The sequence below is a fragment of the Dromaius novaehollandiae genome, chromosome 7 (genome assembly GCF_036370855.1).
Source record: "Dromaius novaehollandiae isolate bDroNov1 chromosome 7, bDroNov1.hap1, whole genome shotgun sequence".
Lineage (NCBI taxonomy): Eukaryota > Metazoa > Chordata > Aves > Casuariiformes > Dromaiidae > Dromaius > Dromaius novaehollandiae.
The window spans coordinates 14,818,812-14,833,030 of NC_088104.1; the positions used below are offsets into that span (position 1 = coordinate 14,818,812).

General features: G+C 41.3%; 1 protein-coding gene across 5 annotated transcripts in view; it reads right to left on the reverse strand.

Annotated features, from left to right (window-relative positions):
• Positions 1–13,693, reverse strand: part of EPB41L5 (erythrocyte membrane protein band 4.1 like 5) — a 64,496-nt gene extending 50,803 nt beyond the window's left edge. For 3 of the 5 annotated variants that reach the window (XM_064514726.1, XM_064514725.1, XM_064514724.1), the window contains exons 1-3: positions 13,427–13,532; positions 12,481–12,665; positions 2,701–2,805 (exon numbers count right to left, since the gene is read on the reverse strand). In XM_064514726.1, coding sequence (XP_064370796.1) covers positions 2,701–2,805; positions 12,481–12,660 — 285 coding nt within the window. In that variant the 5' untranslated portion in view covers positions 12,661–12,665; positions 13,427–13,532. Of the gene's footprint in view, positions 1–2,700; positions 2,806–12,480; positions 12,666–13,193; positions 13,339–13,426; positions 13,533–13,617 lie in introns of those variants that run through there. The other 2 variants (XM_026118409.2, XM_026118410.2) reach the window with 2 other exon arrangements.
• Between the last annotated feature and the right edge of the window lie 526 nt (positions 13,694–14,219).

A 14,219-nucleotide genomic window follows, 5' to 3' on the forward strand; every position in this document is an offset into this window, starting at 1 on the left:
TCATTTCTTAAAGCAATTATTTCTGACTGTTGTGTTGATCTGTCCTTGCAAAATGCAAACCTGACTGCTTTGTTATATAGAGTGCATCATTAATACTCATTTTAAACAGACTGCCACCTCTACCTTGCCTCTTTTCAGTCACACACAGTTAAGAAAAAGAAACCAACCAAGTTAGACATTGCTTGTACCTGGTAGATTATACAGTATCAAGTACTCAAAGGTCTGTACTGGAAGTAACAATGTGCTGGACAACAGCAAGCCAGGAACCATTGTTAAGACAGAAAAGATTCACATGTATTTCCCCATTTCAAATGAACCAACGTTATTTGGTAACAGAACGGCAAGAGGAAAAAGTTTACCATACTGCTAGTTTTACCTGTGAGTTCTTATAGACCTCACGAGCACACAGAAACACTTCAGAGGCCACAGCAGAACCGTAGTCAGGGTACCTAAACACCCAATGGGTACCTCAGCACCTCCACTCCCCCCAAAATGGACAGATAAATGGAAGGGAGCCATTTACTATCAATACTCATCAGCCCAGCTTGTACATGTTTAACACAGCAGACCTGATCTTTATAAATAGAAAATGGTATTCAATAGACTGCAGGTGTATTAAAAAACTCAAATGACCTATGGCAATGCAATAACTTGCTGTTAAAGATAAAGGGATGGAAATAATATTTTCTTTAAAATCACTGGATTGTTAAAGGGAACGTCAATCATTTTTTGTAACGCATTACTAAGATTTCTAAAGTATACACGTTGTCCTTTGGTCGTACCTGGGCTGCATACACCCTACCTTCTTCCACACAGTTACCCTGCTGAGGGCTGCCTAGACCCAATCACTATGCCTTCTGTGGTCTTTCATAGTGTTTTTACTGAAAAGCCAGCAGCAGGCAGGCAGGCAAGAAGAAATAAAAGAACATAACAGGAAAACATAAAACTGGTGGCAGTGAGTACATTTCACTAAAGATATGACAGTGGCCAAAAACAGATGCCCCAGGAAAAGTATGAAAACAGAATATCCCTCCACGGTATGCAGCCTTTCTGTTGTAATGCCTTCTGTTGGGGCAGCCTTGCTGTGTTTTATCTGTCATATGCCAAGGTTTATAATCCCTTCTATTGTCTTCATTCGGACTGATCGATTGATGCAGGAGGATGTTCTCTTCCTTCCAGTAACTTACCTTACACTGCTGGTTAGCCATGATAGCTTCTTTTTGCTCTTTTCTAATTTCTCTTAATAGAAGGTTCTAAATGACATCTTTTCCCTCAGTATAAACTTCTTTTCCTTCTCTTTTTTTCTGCAAGAGGTTTAAGTGGTGGACTGCAGTCCACCAGCAGCTACTCCTGCTAATCATGAAATTTGCTTCAGATGATGAACACTCAAATTATTTTCTCAGAAGAGAACATTTTCTACAATCACAAGCTAAACACAAAACTTGACCTTGATTATCTGAAAAGAAACTATCAAATTATAACTGTGCTTTGCAGTGGATAGCACTGTGTCCAAAGATGTCAGCTTCTTCCAAAGATTCTAGTTTGGGGTTTTTTTGTCATTGCAGAAAACTGTCATAACTAAGATGTCACCTTCAAATAAATTTAAGATGTCACCTTCAAATAAATTTTTATTTATACTGGTTCGTATTTTGCCTGTTTGTTTTTCATTTTGGACATAAACCGTCACAGAAGTCAAGCAATAAATGTCATTGCCTCTATGTTGTACACAGATCTAGAACAGCTGAGGTATTTAGCTCAGCAGCAACTGTCTTTGCTTCTGCTCTGCCATTCTAATCATGAAATAATTCTGAAATGGACTTGAAACACAAAGACAATTGTGTCATACATGTAACATAAATAAGTCTGACATACACAGTATGAAAACCCAGATACATTTCTACCTAGGAGCATTAGAATAAGCAAATACAGGTTTAAGTTACAAGGATGCAGGACAGAGATAGAAATTACTCCCTGTTCAACTCCTCGTTTAAAACGACAATTTTTAAATATACAAAGACTTTCTAAATACAGCATTCTACTTCAAAACAAAAGAAGAAAATAAAAACAACATGAAGAAAACATGCAGCTTTCCTTGAAGGCAGAATTAAGTACTCAACCATAAGAAGCATCCATGTAAAGCTGTAAAACTGCAGATGGAAAGAACTGTGGTTGCTTCCAACAAACAATTCACTGCTTTGTTTTCAAAAGCCAAGACATTCTTACAAATAAACTTTAGACCTGCAAGAACCCTCTGCTTAAACGATATGATACGTATAAATACACCTATGTCGTCCCAACAATTTCTGATTGCAGGTCTGAGTCGCATCAGATTTGAGCAAATCAGATGTATACCCTTCTTGCTAAGATCATTTCTCCAGAAGACGTGAACAAGATGATTTTTGCTAACGAGAACATTGATGGCACTATGCAGTGGCAAAAGATGACCTTTTCCACACTGTCATAGCATGAAGGGCCAAGCAAACAGAAGGTCTAACAGAAATAAAAAGTGAAAGACATGAATGCAAGGGACAACAGCGCTGTAATACGTTAGAGTGTCTGCAGTGGAAGGTTAATTAAACTAACATGCCACAGAGCTGCTGCACCAAACAATTCAAGAAAGGCAGTTTTCTTGTAGCATTTTTGTCAGTATGAAGATTCAACTCTTCTTTCTAGCAACAGTCAAAAAGTTTTGTTACTCACTGCCACTTGTGCGGAATCCATGAACCGTAATCCAAAGTAGTCACTTTCTATAAGGTCCAGATGATACATGATCTGTTCAAACAGAAGCTGTCCTTTGGCTTTTTTCTGAAAATACAAAAGGATTTAGTATTTACCAAATAGGCTTACTGTAGCACCTATGTTCTTTTCTAAGCATATTTAATATTGTAATTCCAAAAGTAAAAGAAATTCCAAAATTAAGCTTCCAAAACGCAATGTGGAAATGATTTTTTCCTCATAATTTTTGAGGGCTGTTGTTTTTGAAAGACCAATGCATACACCACAAGAAGCAACTGCTTGGCCATGGATTTTAAATGACACGGGAAATATCCCTTTTTAGAAAATGTCAGTAACAACTTGCACAAGGCTGAAAATCTTAAAACATTATTTGCTCATTGTAGCTATTAGGCTTTTCCTTATCAATTAAAGTTCAACAGAACTGAAAATACAGCTAGTACAACTGACACTGTCTAATACACTGGAAATTTTTCAGAAAGTAGTACAGTAAATTGCTTAAGAAATTACCATGTGATATCTAGCCAATTCACCACTTTGCAATTGGATAGAAAAGCATATTGAATTAGGATATAGCATTCCATTATCAAGTGTTTTTAATGACCGACAGAAAACAGACTGTGACAAGGAACTCTAATAAACAGTACTTAGATAATGCATTTATATAACTCACTTGTAAGTGCAGAAAGCCACCGTGTATGCTAATACATAATCTATGAAAAAACTTAGCTCTGGCCCAATTAAATATCATCTTTACAGTGACAATTTAAAAAATTAAAACACATCTTTTTGAAGAACAGGCATGCAAATTACACACTGAGCAGTTTCTCTACAACATATATTTTTTCTGCTATGAACTCCTTCATAGTAATATACTGAAAGAAAAGCTTAAAAATATCTGAGACAGTTAAAAGTAATAAAAATAGATGAAAAAATAGAAGGTCTGAATACAAGTCATGGTGTTCAAAAGAATTATTTTTAAATACAAGAAAAGCGCATAAAGGATTTACATTTATTCTGCAAGCAGTTTAAGGATTTCTCTGTTTCCATAATGCTATCATTTTGTAATCTTTTGTCTTGATAATATACACCCAAAAGTTGAGAAATACACTAATGTTCTAAGCATATGTTATAAAACGCTATTAATTAACAGACTGATTCAGTCCATCTCTCAGAACTCTTGGTCACGTGGGGGAAAAAAAGGGTTTCAAACTGAGCCATGTAGAGAAACACAAGATACAGGTAACACTCCAAAATTTACATTGTTTATAAATCAATTTTTGAGATTAAGCCAGAATTCTTATTCTCAGAAATCATCTGATTCAACCACTGATTCATACCAAAGCGAGAAAAGCAGCACAGATTTCTGCCACCTTCCTGTACTCTGATCTTCAAATATTTTGTTTAACTCCATAACCATAGTCATTGGTTTACTCTTTAGTTAAATTCAGCATGATGTTTCATAGCCCCAAGCAAAATCTTAGAAAAATCTGTAAACTGAGTCTGCATAGGCAGCTTCTCCCTCAGTTATTTATTCCCAAGTACTGTGGGAGGCAGGGGATAGGGAAGCAATTTGATCAGTGGGGAGCTTCTCACACACACAGTAATAGCAAAATGTTGCACAGAGAAAATGCTGAGATGTGGAAGGCAGAGAACTTGTTCAGGGCAAATTTTTCTGTTGACTTCAAGGTAAAGTCCTTTTTTACGCAGCAGCAGATTTATTAAACACCAGCAAGACCCTCCAAACAGGAGCCTTAAGGCAGATCACATACATACAAAAACACACACTTCTTCCACAATTTGAGTCAGTTGCCTCTTTCCTAGAAGAGCAATGCATTCAACTCTTGATATTTTAATACATGGATATTTTCTGCACCTTAAACAATGAGATAAACTAATAAAGTGAAACCAATTTAGCAGTTGAAATGGCAAGCTAGAAAAATGTTTTGTTTTGCATGAAGCGTTATGCTTGGTCCAAAACTAGAGGAAAACCTCCACATTACTGATCAGAACATCTTAGATTCTCCTTAATTCCTCAGTAAGTCATTTCTTTAAAACATGATTAACCAGTTACCTCAGCTACATTCCAAGGTTTATAACCCGTGAGGAGACAGGGACTTAAAGGGCAGTGGAGCCCTTTAGCCCCCGCTAGACTTACTGCACACACTGTCTCAGGCTACCAACGATGAGAACTTGTTATTGTTCAAAATCATTCAGCTTCCAATTAGTTTCAGAGTGTTTTTTTTTCCCCCGGTACATGCCCTGTTATATCTCAGGTGATCACCATTTTGGTATCTCAGCGAAGGACGTAAAGAACAAATGGACCAAGAATGACTAAGGTTGGAGAAAGCCCCTGAGGAACAGCGCTGGATTGGTTGTGGAGAGGTTCACAGGGCTGCTGGTTGTACAGAGCTTCTGACTGAAATCATCAAGGTTGTCAAAGCAGAATTAAGTATGCAGTAGCTTGCATATGACTTAAATCATCAATTGCTGTATTTGGTGCAAGTTGGCAAAAGCTTCACGTGCCCTTTGACATTAAGAACAAATTTGAACTTAATGGCTTATTGAAGTACTTCCTCCTTACATTTAACAAATAGCACCAAAAATTGCATTGCTTTGTACTTTGTAATAGATGGCTTTTTATGAATCAACATAAATTTATATGTATTCAATAAAACTGCCATCTGAAGTGCTTTTGAAAGACATAGCAAAGATTCACTTCTATTACACTTCCCTGCAAGAAGCCAGTCTAACTCTCCAGTGACAACATTCAATCTAAATGGCATTTTGATCCTTCTACTAACCTATCCTTTTTTTTTCCTCTTTCTTTTTCCTTCTCCTTGCCGCAGAGCTCAGGTTACTCTCACAGGACAGATATTTTCAAGTTGCTTAATGGTTACCAATGAACTATTAACTACTCCACTCACCATGTGGATGGTTCTTTCTTCAGGGAACAAATTAAACTCCTCACGGGTTTATAACTCTTTAAAAACATGACTACTTGATTTACACAGCTTGTTATACTCTGCAGGAAACAGCAGCAAACATCTAATGGTAGGAGAATCAACAACTGAACTGGGAAACTGAAATAAAATATATAATTTAGGTAGGGCAGGACATCCAAGGGCTTCTCCACACTTGGGAATGAGATAAAAAAAATCTTTTGACCACTTTGGCACGAATCTTGGCCCCGCTGAATGGAAGGGAAGCTCCAAAACATGTCCTAATAACATCACATGCTGCTCTTAATAATTATAGCTGTTCAGCAAGTAGGTGTTGCAAAGCCTGGAGTTAAATCCAGAAACTCAGCAGCAAGACTGGGTAAAGTCAGCTCAGGTATTTAATTGAGAAGGCCGATTTGCTCCTTCATTGCCTGGATAAGATGTACATGGAGACAACCATCTTAGCTTAGGCATCTAAGTGGGTGCCTAAAATTAGAGCTGCAGTGTTTATACCTCCTTCTCATGGTCTCAGAAGTAAAGGTTATTTCATGGGCACGCAATTCAAGAGTATAAGCCAGCAACTCAGTGCTCCACAACTTCTGTCTGACACGAAACCTGTTTTCAACACCAGCACCAGCTAGTATGGACCAGCTTTGAGGAAACACTGACTTAAAATGGCTCAGGATCTGACCCCAGAGCTCAGCAGACAAAGGTGAACTGCCCACTTTCTAAGGTTCTTATCAGTGTTTTCATGACGAAGTACTTCAAACTTCAAGAACTTAAACAAAAACAAAACAAAACAGAAAGCCCACCTGATGAATTTTACTAGAATGCTTATCAGAAAAAGATTTTTTCCTCTTTCTTCGTGGAGCAAGGGAAGGCCCTGTACAAGACAGACCCTGGTTGCATCTTTGTGGGACTTACTATCCCCCATGTCTTTACAGCTGTACTTCAGTTCTGTTAGAAGCCTCCTTTCAAAGGATCATTATGTTAATACTGCTTAAATGACCAGTAGCTACTGACGGACAAAACCCTTTCTCCCTCTTGTCAACTTACTCAGAGGGTTACTACAGATACCCATACCCATTTCCTCAAAAAGACCATGTTTACCACCCAGAGAGGCTAGGGACACTCATTCAGGGTTTCCAGCTACTCAGTCACTAGAAATCTTGGACTTGTCACCTTCCCCCAGAAACCAATTTACTTCCTGTGGTATGTTTGGTTTAATCCATTTCTATGTCTATTTCCTAATGTTCTTTCTGCTACAAAATATACCTGAATTGCTTGACTCAAGGCTCAGAGATTAAATACCTCCCTCAATATATGCTTAAATATTTCAGTTTTATTTCATGTTCCCTTGGTGGGTTTCTCAGAAGGAGTTTGGTTAAGAGCAAACGAGAGGTTCTTCTCTTTAGCAGGACTGCTTACAGTGTCCATGCGGGGTAAACTCCAAACTACTGGACTTGTAGCACAGTTCAACACAGGTATTCTGGATTTGCCCTGTAAATCTGGTGCTGCTCGGAAGTGCTGAAACTATTCAGCACATTGTGGTATACGTGCCTTGCACTCAATCTCTATATGCACTTAAATCTGGCATTCCACAAAGCACAGGGTCAGACTGCATCATGGTTAGGTATCAGTCCAGCACTGAGACAGCACCTCTGCTTTGTAACGTATGACTTAGGATTGCTTGTTCCAGTTTCAGCTCCTTCATTTCAATACTTTAAGACATAAAGACCACTTGGAGAAATAAGTTTTCATCCCAAACTTTATGGTCTTACAACATACAGTGGTAAGTGTACATTTATTTCCTCACTATTTTTGCCAGTGGAGATTCATTCTGAAAATTTAAAAGACAGCTTTGAATGTTCCTAAGAAGATTACTCATTTGATTCACAAAGACTGATTTTTCCAATGTTTTTAGCATTACTAGGAGATTTTTTTTTTTAAATCAGCATCTATACTATAGATTATATTCTGTATTTAAATCTATGGCTACAAATTCTCAGCAAGCGGACACAGATATTTTATAAGCTTACTTAGAAAAAAATGATGGAGTGTATCCTTGCATAAACATTACCATCACAATACACCTCTGATCTTGCAGTAGAATCAGTGCAGATCACCTCCCTCCGTGCCAACAGCCATGAGCACCCATAACAGCTGCTGGCAATGCTCTTCGACACTCCAGATAGATTTCTTAATTTTGTTAAAAATAATCTCTTTTCGTCTTATTTTGTAAGCTTTACTCCAATATTGTAAACTGTTCAGCTAATTTGTACTGTTTCGCAGAGCTCTTGGACTGGTTTATGTAAGTTCTTGTTTTAATGGCACTTCATTATAATGAAGACAAAAACATCTCATTTTGCAATTTCTATATTAAATTTCATGCATGCATAAGTAAGGAATATTATTATAAGATGAAAAGCTACTAGGCTTCAGATGGCATTTGTTCTTGTAATTTGTGCCTTTTACTTTAAAGATCTACCACAAGGCAGTTTTTGCCTAAAATTTAGCTTGCCTGTGCAGAAGCTGGAATACAATTAACTCTCTATTACCCACCAGAAGATTATGTAAATTACAGGTTAAACAGAATCAGCTTTTCACCAAAAATCCTGGCTTCCACAAAGGACAGTGCTGCTTCTACGAGACCCCATACAACCTGTTGCTGTTGTAAAGCTGGGCCTGTTCTCCACAGAAATCTAGCCACAAATTTTTAGAAGGTACATGTTCCAAATATGCTCCTGTAATTAATTCTCCATCATTTATCTTACACTGTGTTCTCTTTTATCCGTGTTATCTTTCCCTTTCCCAATCTTTATTGTAAATAATGTAGAGCCAACTATTTCTATTACAAATACTCTTTTTTTTTTTAGCCTTTCTGATTTAAAAGTCCTCTGGAGACCTCCAGTATTAAAAACCACAGTTTACTGGGAATTTTTCACAAACGATTTTGCTCACAATTTTTTCATAAGCTGCTGAAGATACTAGCTAAAAAGACATTCAATGAAAAACACTGTTTCTGTGCTTTTATCCCCCGCCCCAATTTTCTTTCACCAACACCCATGACCATCAGAATAGCCAACACTCCAGTTGCTGGAGGGGACACTGGAAGCCTGGATTTGTAGGACTGACTGATGGAGTCCAGATCCTGGACTGTTGTCTATTCCTGGCTCTTCAACTTTTGTGAAGTCTGGAGGTGGGGCAGGGAAAGATGGAGATTTAGTTCTGCATGGGAACAGGATTAAAAGTAAAGTAGGGATGTAGGGAAAGGGAAGTATGCAAAACAGAATTCCTGTCCTCTCACCAGTCAAATTTTGGAGCACACACTGTACTTAAAGATATAAAAAAAAATTAGAAAAAAAAACCCAACCAGACTTCTTCGCTGTCCAAAATAAATTCAAGTAACAGAAAACAGTATATATGATGAACAATGTCAACAGCAGCACAGTTAACAGACATCACAGTTTTAATGATTTTTAATCTATGAAGAATTCTTAAAGTTCTCAGTGTTTTACTATGCACATGATTTTAAGTCTGCCGAAAATTACTGAACACATTTGGACAAATCTAAAGCTTCAAAAAAGCAGCCACAGAAGAAGAAAACAACCAAGTTAGAACGCAGCTTCAGAATTTGGGATGAAGGTGGAAGAAAATCCCTTTTGATCTGCCCCAAAAGAATATTGGTAACTCACATGAAGTTCACACTTCCCAGGCTGATCATAGCAAAGTGACAGTAGATAGCATATATGACACTGATTTTCTTTAATCATTGACGTGACTAACAAATAAGTAGATTCTTTAAAAAAAAAAAAAAATCAGTCTAAGTACTGTATAGGCCTGTATCTCTGGTAATTACTTCAAGTCACAGAGCTTTGTCATTAAAAACAACAAAAGAAATATAAAAGCGGACAGATTAAGTAGCTTGAGAGACACCATACATAAGATCCATGGACAAAAAGCAGGGATACTGATCAAATCCTGGCTCTACGTTTAATAAATGTATCTCAACTGCACTGTTTATAACACATCCCTTCTGTGTTAACGTCAATATATGTGAAAACTTTAGTTTTTGCTGCATGGGAAAACTCTGAAACATATTTGGCTTACAAAATAATGTTCCCTGTGTTATCCTTTTTTTTCTTCAATTAAACAGAAATTCAGCAATCTCAGATTTAGTCAATGATAAGAACTGTAGCTCCAGATCGCTGTTCTTTCAGTAGCAAATTCACTGTAGGACTGCAGCTTAACAAACACTTTAAGCAAACATGAGTCTGATACTGCTTCTAAATGCTTCTTCTCCACATTTGGGGAGGCACATGGGGAACCAGACTGCAGAACTGCTCCAGCTGGAAACGAGCATAACAGAATTATATTGATTATTTTCAGCCATATCATTTTCTTGACTTAGCTTACCGCATGGCTGCCAAAAAATGTTTCTTCTGCCAAGGGGTGTGGAAACAACGATGAATGCAACAGTGAAAGCAACATCTTTTTTTCCTGTTGCAGCACCAGCTTATGGCAGTTTAAAGTATTTATGCAGTTGTAAAGTGAAAGGGGCGAGGTGTTATTCCCACCCTCTCACTCATGGGAGGTCCACTCTTTCTCTGGCCATGAACTAACCTCAATTTGCTAAATGATTCTGTATGAAGAAATACTTTTTGCTATTCTTATTTTTTTTAAAAAAGATAATTTCACAGAACCTATGTAGGTAGTAGCACTATATACAACTGAACTAACATGCCTGAGAGACAACGGAGTGAGGAGGCAACTCTTGGGAGATAACAAGAGAGTATTTTAACCAAATCTACTGCCAACAAAATAACACAGTCAGACTTGAGAAAGGTCTTAGCTTGAAGAGGCTAGCAATCCTCAAGGAAGGTAGTAAAAAAAAAGGGTTTTTTAGAAAACAATAAAACAATATTTTTGCCCCAAGATTTTGTACTCTCTATTTTTTTAATTCACACCTCTCAAATATAATCACGAACAATGTAAGCAGAGACACAAGAACAAACACGGTAAGGATTCTGAAATGAAACATTTACTCTGCTTTTAATTCATTGTATTTTAATCACCAAGGAACTGGTACCCGCCAGCCTGTAACAATGCACTGTAATTACTGCACCTAGCTATGTAGATTCAGTGTATTTGTTTACTGTTACTCTTCATTCAGATGTTCACAGACAAGGCTTGTATTGGCCTATTATAAAGAGAGGGAAGGAAAAAAAAAAAGTAAAGAGTACAAAACAAGTGACAGTTTCCTGTAGAAAGAAAATAGTAATGACTACACCCTGATACAAGTTTTATTGTCCAGATGGTAGGTCATGACACCTCTTCAGGTTCAGTTTATGCTCCTCAAAGCCTTCGAAAGGTTGTTACAGACACCAGGAATTTGCCTACAGAGCCGACTGCAGCTCCAAAGATTGCTGTTCTGGTTATGCGGAGACACCAATTTAAATCTGAGTTCTTTTTAAGTGCAGCTCTTGCTATAAAGTATTTGTGGGCATTCCTGGCCTCAAATCAAACATCCTAGGCACTAAGCAGCACTGCATACGTTCATCGCATTGTTCCAGTGAGCTATACAGACATGCACAAATTAGTTTAATGCCTGTTTGTATAGTCATTTTGCAAACAGAGATGCCAAACTGCTTCTTTAACCGCACATTACAGGGGTTCTGGTTGTTGCAGGAGATATTTCCACATGCTACGTCCACACTGCTCAAAACTCTAACAAATTAGGCTTTCCTCAGACTACCTAGTGTTATAATCATTCTAAAATTCTGCTTAAAAGAGGGAGAAAAAGAAAGGCCGTTCTTAAGAATGGCTGCCCTGCACAGTCCTCCTAGCCAGCAGCTCTAACGTCGACGCAACTGTTACTAAAGCTAAAACTCTACGGAGCTAGTCCGAAGGTCTCGCTGACCCACAGCTTCCTAACCCAGCTACGTGAGCTCAGAGCAACACTAACCGCTATAATACATGGAAATGGGAAACAAGACTGCATCATCACTTCTATGGCTACTGTTTGTCCTGTCAGCCAAATATGGATATATAGTTAAGGAGAAGGAAAGAGACACGTGCATATTAAGGGAGTTGCAGAAATGTAAAACAGTGGCTAAAATCTCTCTCCCAATGAAGCACTATGCTAAAGGCCATCCTTGCTTCACTGTCTGCCCTAGGGAGGAAAAGAAAGCAAAACTCTTTTCTCTGCCTCTCTCACGTCCACGTAAGAACTGCATCCATCTCTGATGCAAAAACAAAATGGAAAAAACGCAAAACCCACATAGAAATTAATTGAGGATTTAAAAAAATATATACAAAAATCCTAAAATGTGACTTCCCTGTAACCACATATGTGCCAACAACGACTGGCTACGCACATATTTAGCGGAAGGCTGCCGAATACCTTGTGAAACTGCGACCTTCCCGGTCTCGCATCCCTTCCCTTCAACAGTTACACCCACCTTCCTTCTCAAGATGCACATGTAACACGCAGAAGAGAAAATCCGATCCATCTAAACATTACCCTCCCTACCTAAGCTAAGCATTAGCAGAAAAATTCCTTTACATGCTAAAAAGCACTCAATGCATGGGACACAATGACATCTAACAACATGTTATCCGGTATTGGTGCATAACGAAATTAACTGTTCTTTCATTACCTACATGTGACCAACAAACGGAACCCAAGCCACAGGGTTGGTTGCCATGACAAACAGACATGCCTTTACCTAACTTACAAATAAAAGGCACAATCAGATTGACATAAGCCAAAGGTACTTTAAAAGCCATCTTGCATCGCTCATACCGGCAAGTCCACGCTGACATCCATTCCATCTAGCAGCGCCACTCGACAGGTAATGACGGACTTGGCGTCCCCGGCCGCGGGGATGTGGGTCGCAGCTCTTTGGGCTTCTCTCAGCCGTTCCTTCTCTGCATGCTTACGCATAGACCGCCGTCCAAGGGTTCGCCGGAAGAAACTCAGCATTTTTGCTATGAAATCCAAGGCAGAGAAAGAACAAGCTAACATCACTTTTTTCAAGGAAACAAAAAAAATAACAGCCCGCATTTAAATCCCTTAAAAAATGCTAGGCTTTATTAAAGAACAGCTAGGGACTCAAGCAGCAATTTAGTTTATTTCCTCTGGATTTAAACACCTCTCTTTGAGCACCTTTGGAAAAAAAACTCTACCCAAATCTTTGGCAACAGCTGAAGTGATTTTAGGGACAACCTGAGAACATTCGGGGGAAAAAAAAACAAAAAATAAAAAAAAGTGATTATCTAGGTCTAGCACAATTAACAGCAACCCTTCACTAATACCAAACGCTACCGAAACCGCGAACAAGCTCGCAGTGTTCCCCCAAACCAGCAGAGCAGCTGGGTCGGTGGGGGGGGGGGAATCAGGACGGCGGGTCCCCCCCGCCCCCCGACCGCGGCGCTCACACGCTCCCTGCTCTCGCTCCTCGCAGCTCCGCGCGCGGGGAAGCGGCCAGGGGAGCCGCCGGGCGGCCCCGTCCTCACCCGCGCTACGGTCTCAGCGGAGCAGAGGCGGCGCCTCCCGCCGATCGCGGCCCGGCCCGCGGCCCCCATCAGCGCCCCCCGGGGGCTCCGCCGCCGCCCTACGCCGCGCAGGCCGCCCCGGCCCCCCGCGGGTCTCCCTCCCGCCCGGCTCGGCCGCCGCCGCCCTTCCCTCGCAGCGGCGGGCGCGGGCGTTACGGCCCCGGGGGAGCGGCGGGGTCCGCGGCGGCGCTGACCTGGCTGGCGGCGGCGCGGGGGCAGCGAGTCCCGGCGGCGGCTGCCGAGGCCGTGGGGCGGCGGGCACCGGCGGGGGCGGGGAGCCGCCGGAGGGGCGGGCCTGCCGACATGGCGGAGGCGCCCTGGGAGGCCCTTAAAAGGGCAACCGCTCGGCCGGCTACCGCCTGCGGAGCCTCCCTCCCTCCCTCACCTGGGGCTTCCCGCGGCTGCTCTCGGCCGCTCGGCGGAGCAGAGGAGATCGCATCTCTCTCGCGCGCCTCGGCAGAGAAGGAAAACAAGGAGGGGGGGGAGCGTAAGGAGAGCTCTGCTTCGCCGGGGCGCAAGGTGGGGCTAACGCCCGTTTAAAGGGGCAGGTCCCACCGGAGGCAGGGGCGGACCCCCCCCGCCGAGAGCCCAGGTGGTTGCGCCCGGCGGAGGGCTGCTGCCGCGGGGGAGCAGCGCGGCGCGGCCGACGCGCGGCCTGCGGGGGGGAGAGGGGGTCCCGTAGCCCCGCGGTGCTCTGAGCCCGCCGCGTCCCTGAGGCGCGAGGGGCCTGAGGGCGCCGTCGCCATGTCCCACCCTGCCCTCACGGTACCCGAGAGAGGACGGGGAAGGGATATTGTCTGTAAAAAGTAGCATGCGAGCACCACCACTCCTTTACAAGGTGCTTAGTACTCCTCAGCCTGAGGCAGCCGCCACGAAAAAGACAATAAACGTCGTTTTCAGCGTTATTACCAGACACTCGCTCTCGCCTCTGCTATCCTTTCGTAAAGGCTGACTCTAAACCGACCTTACATTGTGGCAGACTCACCC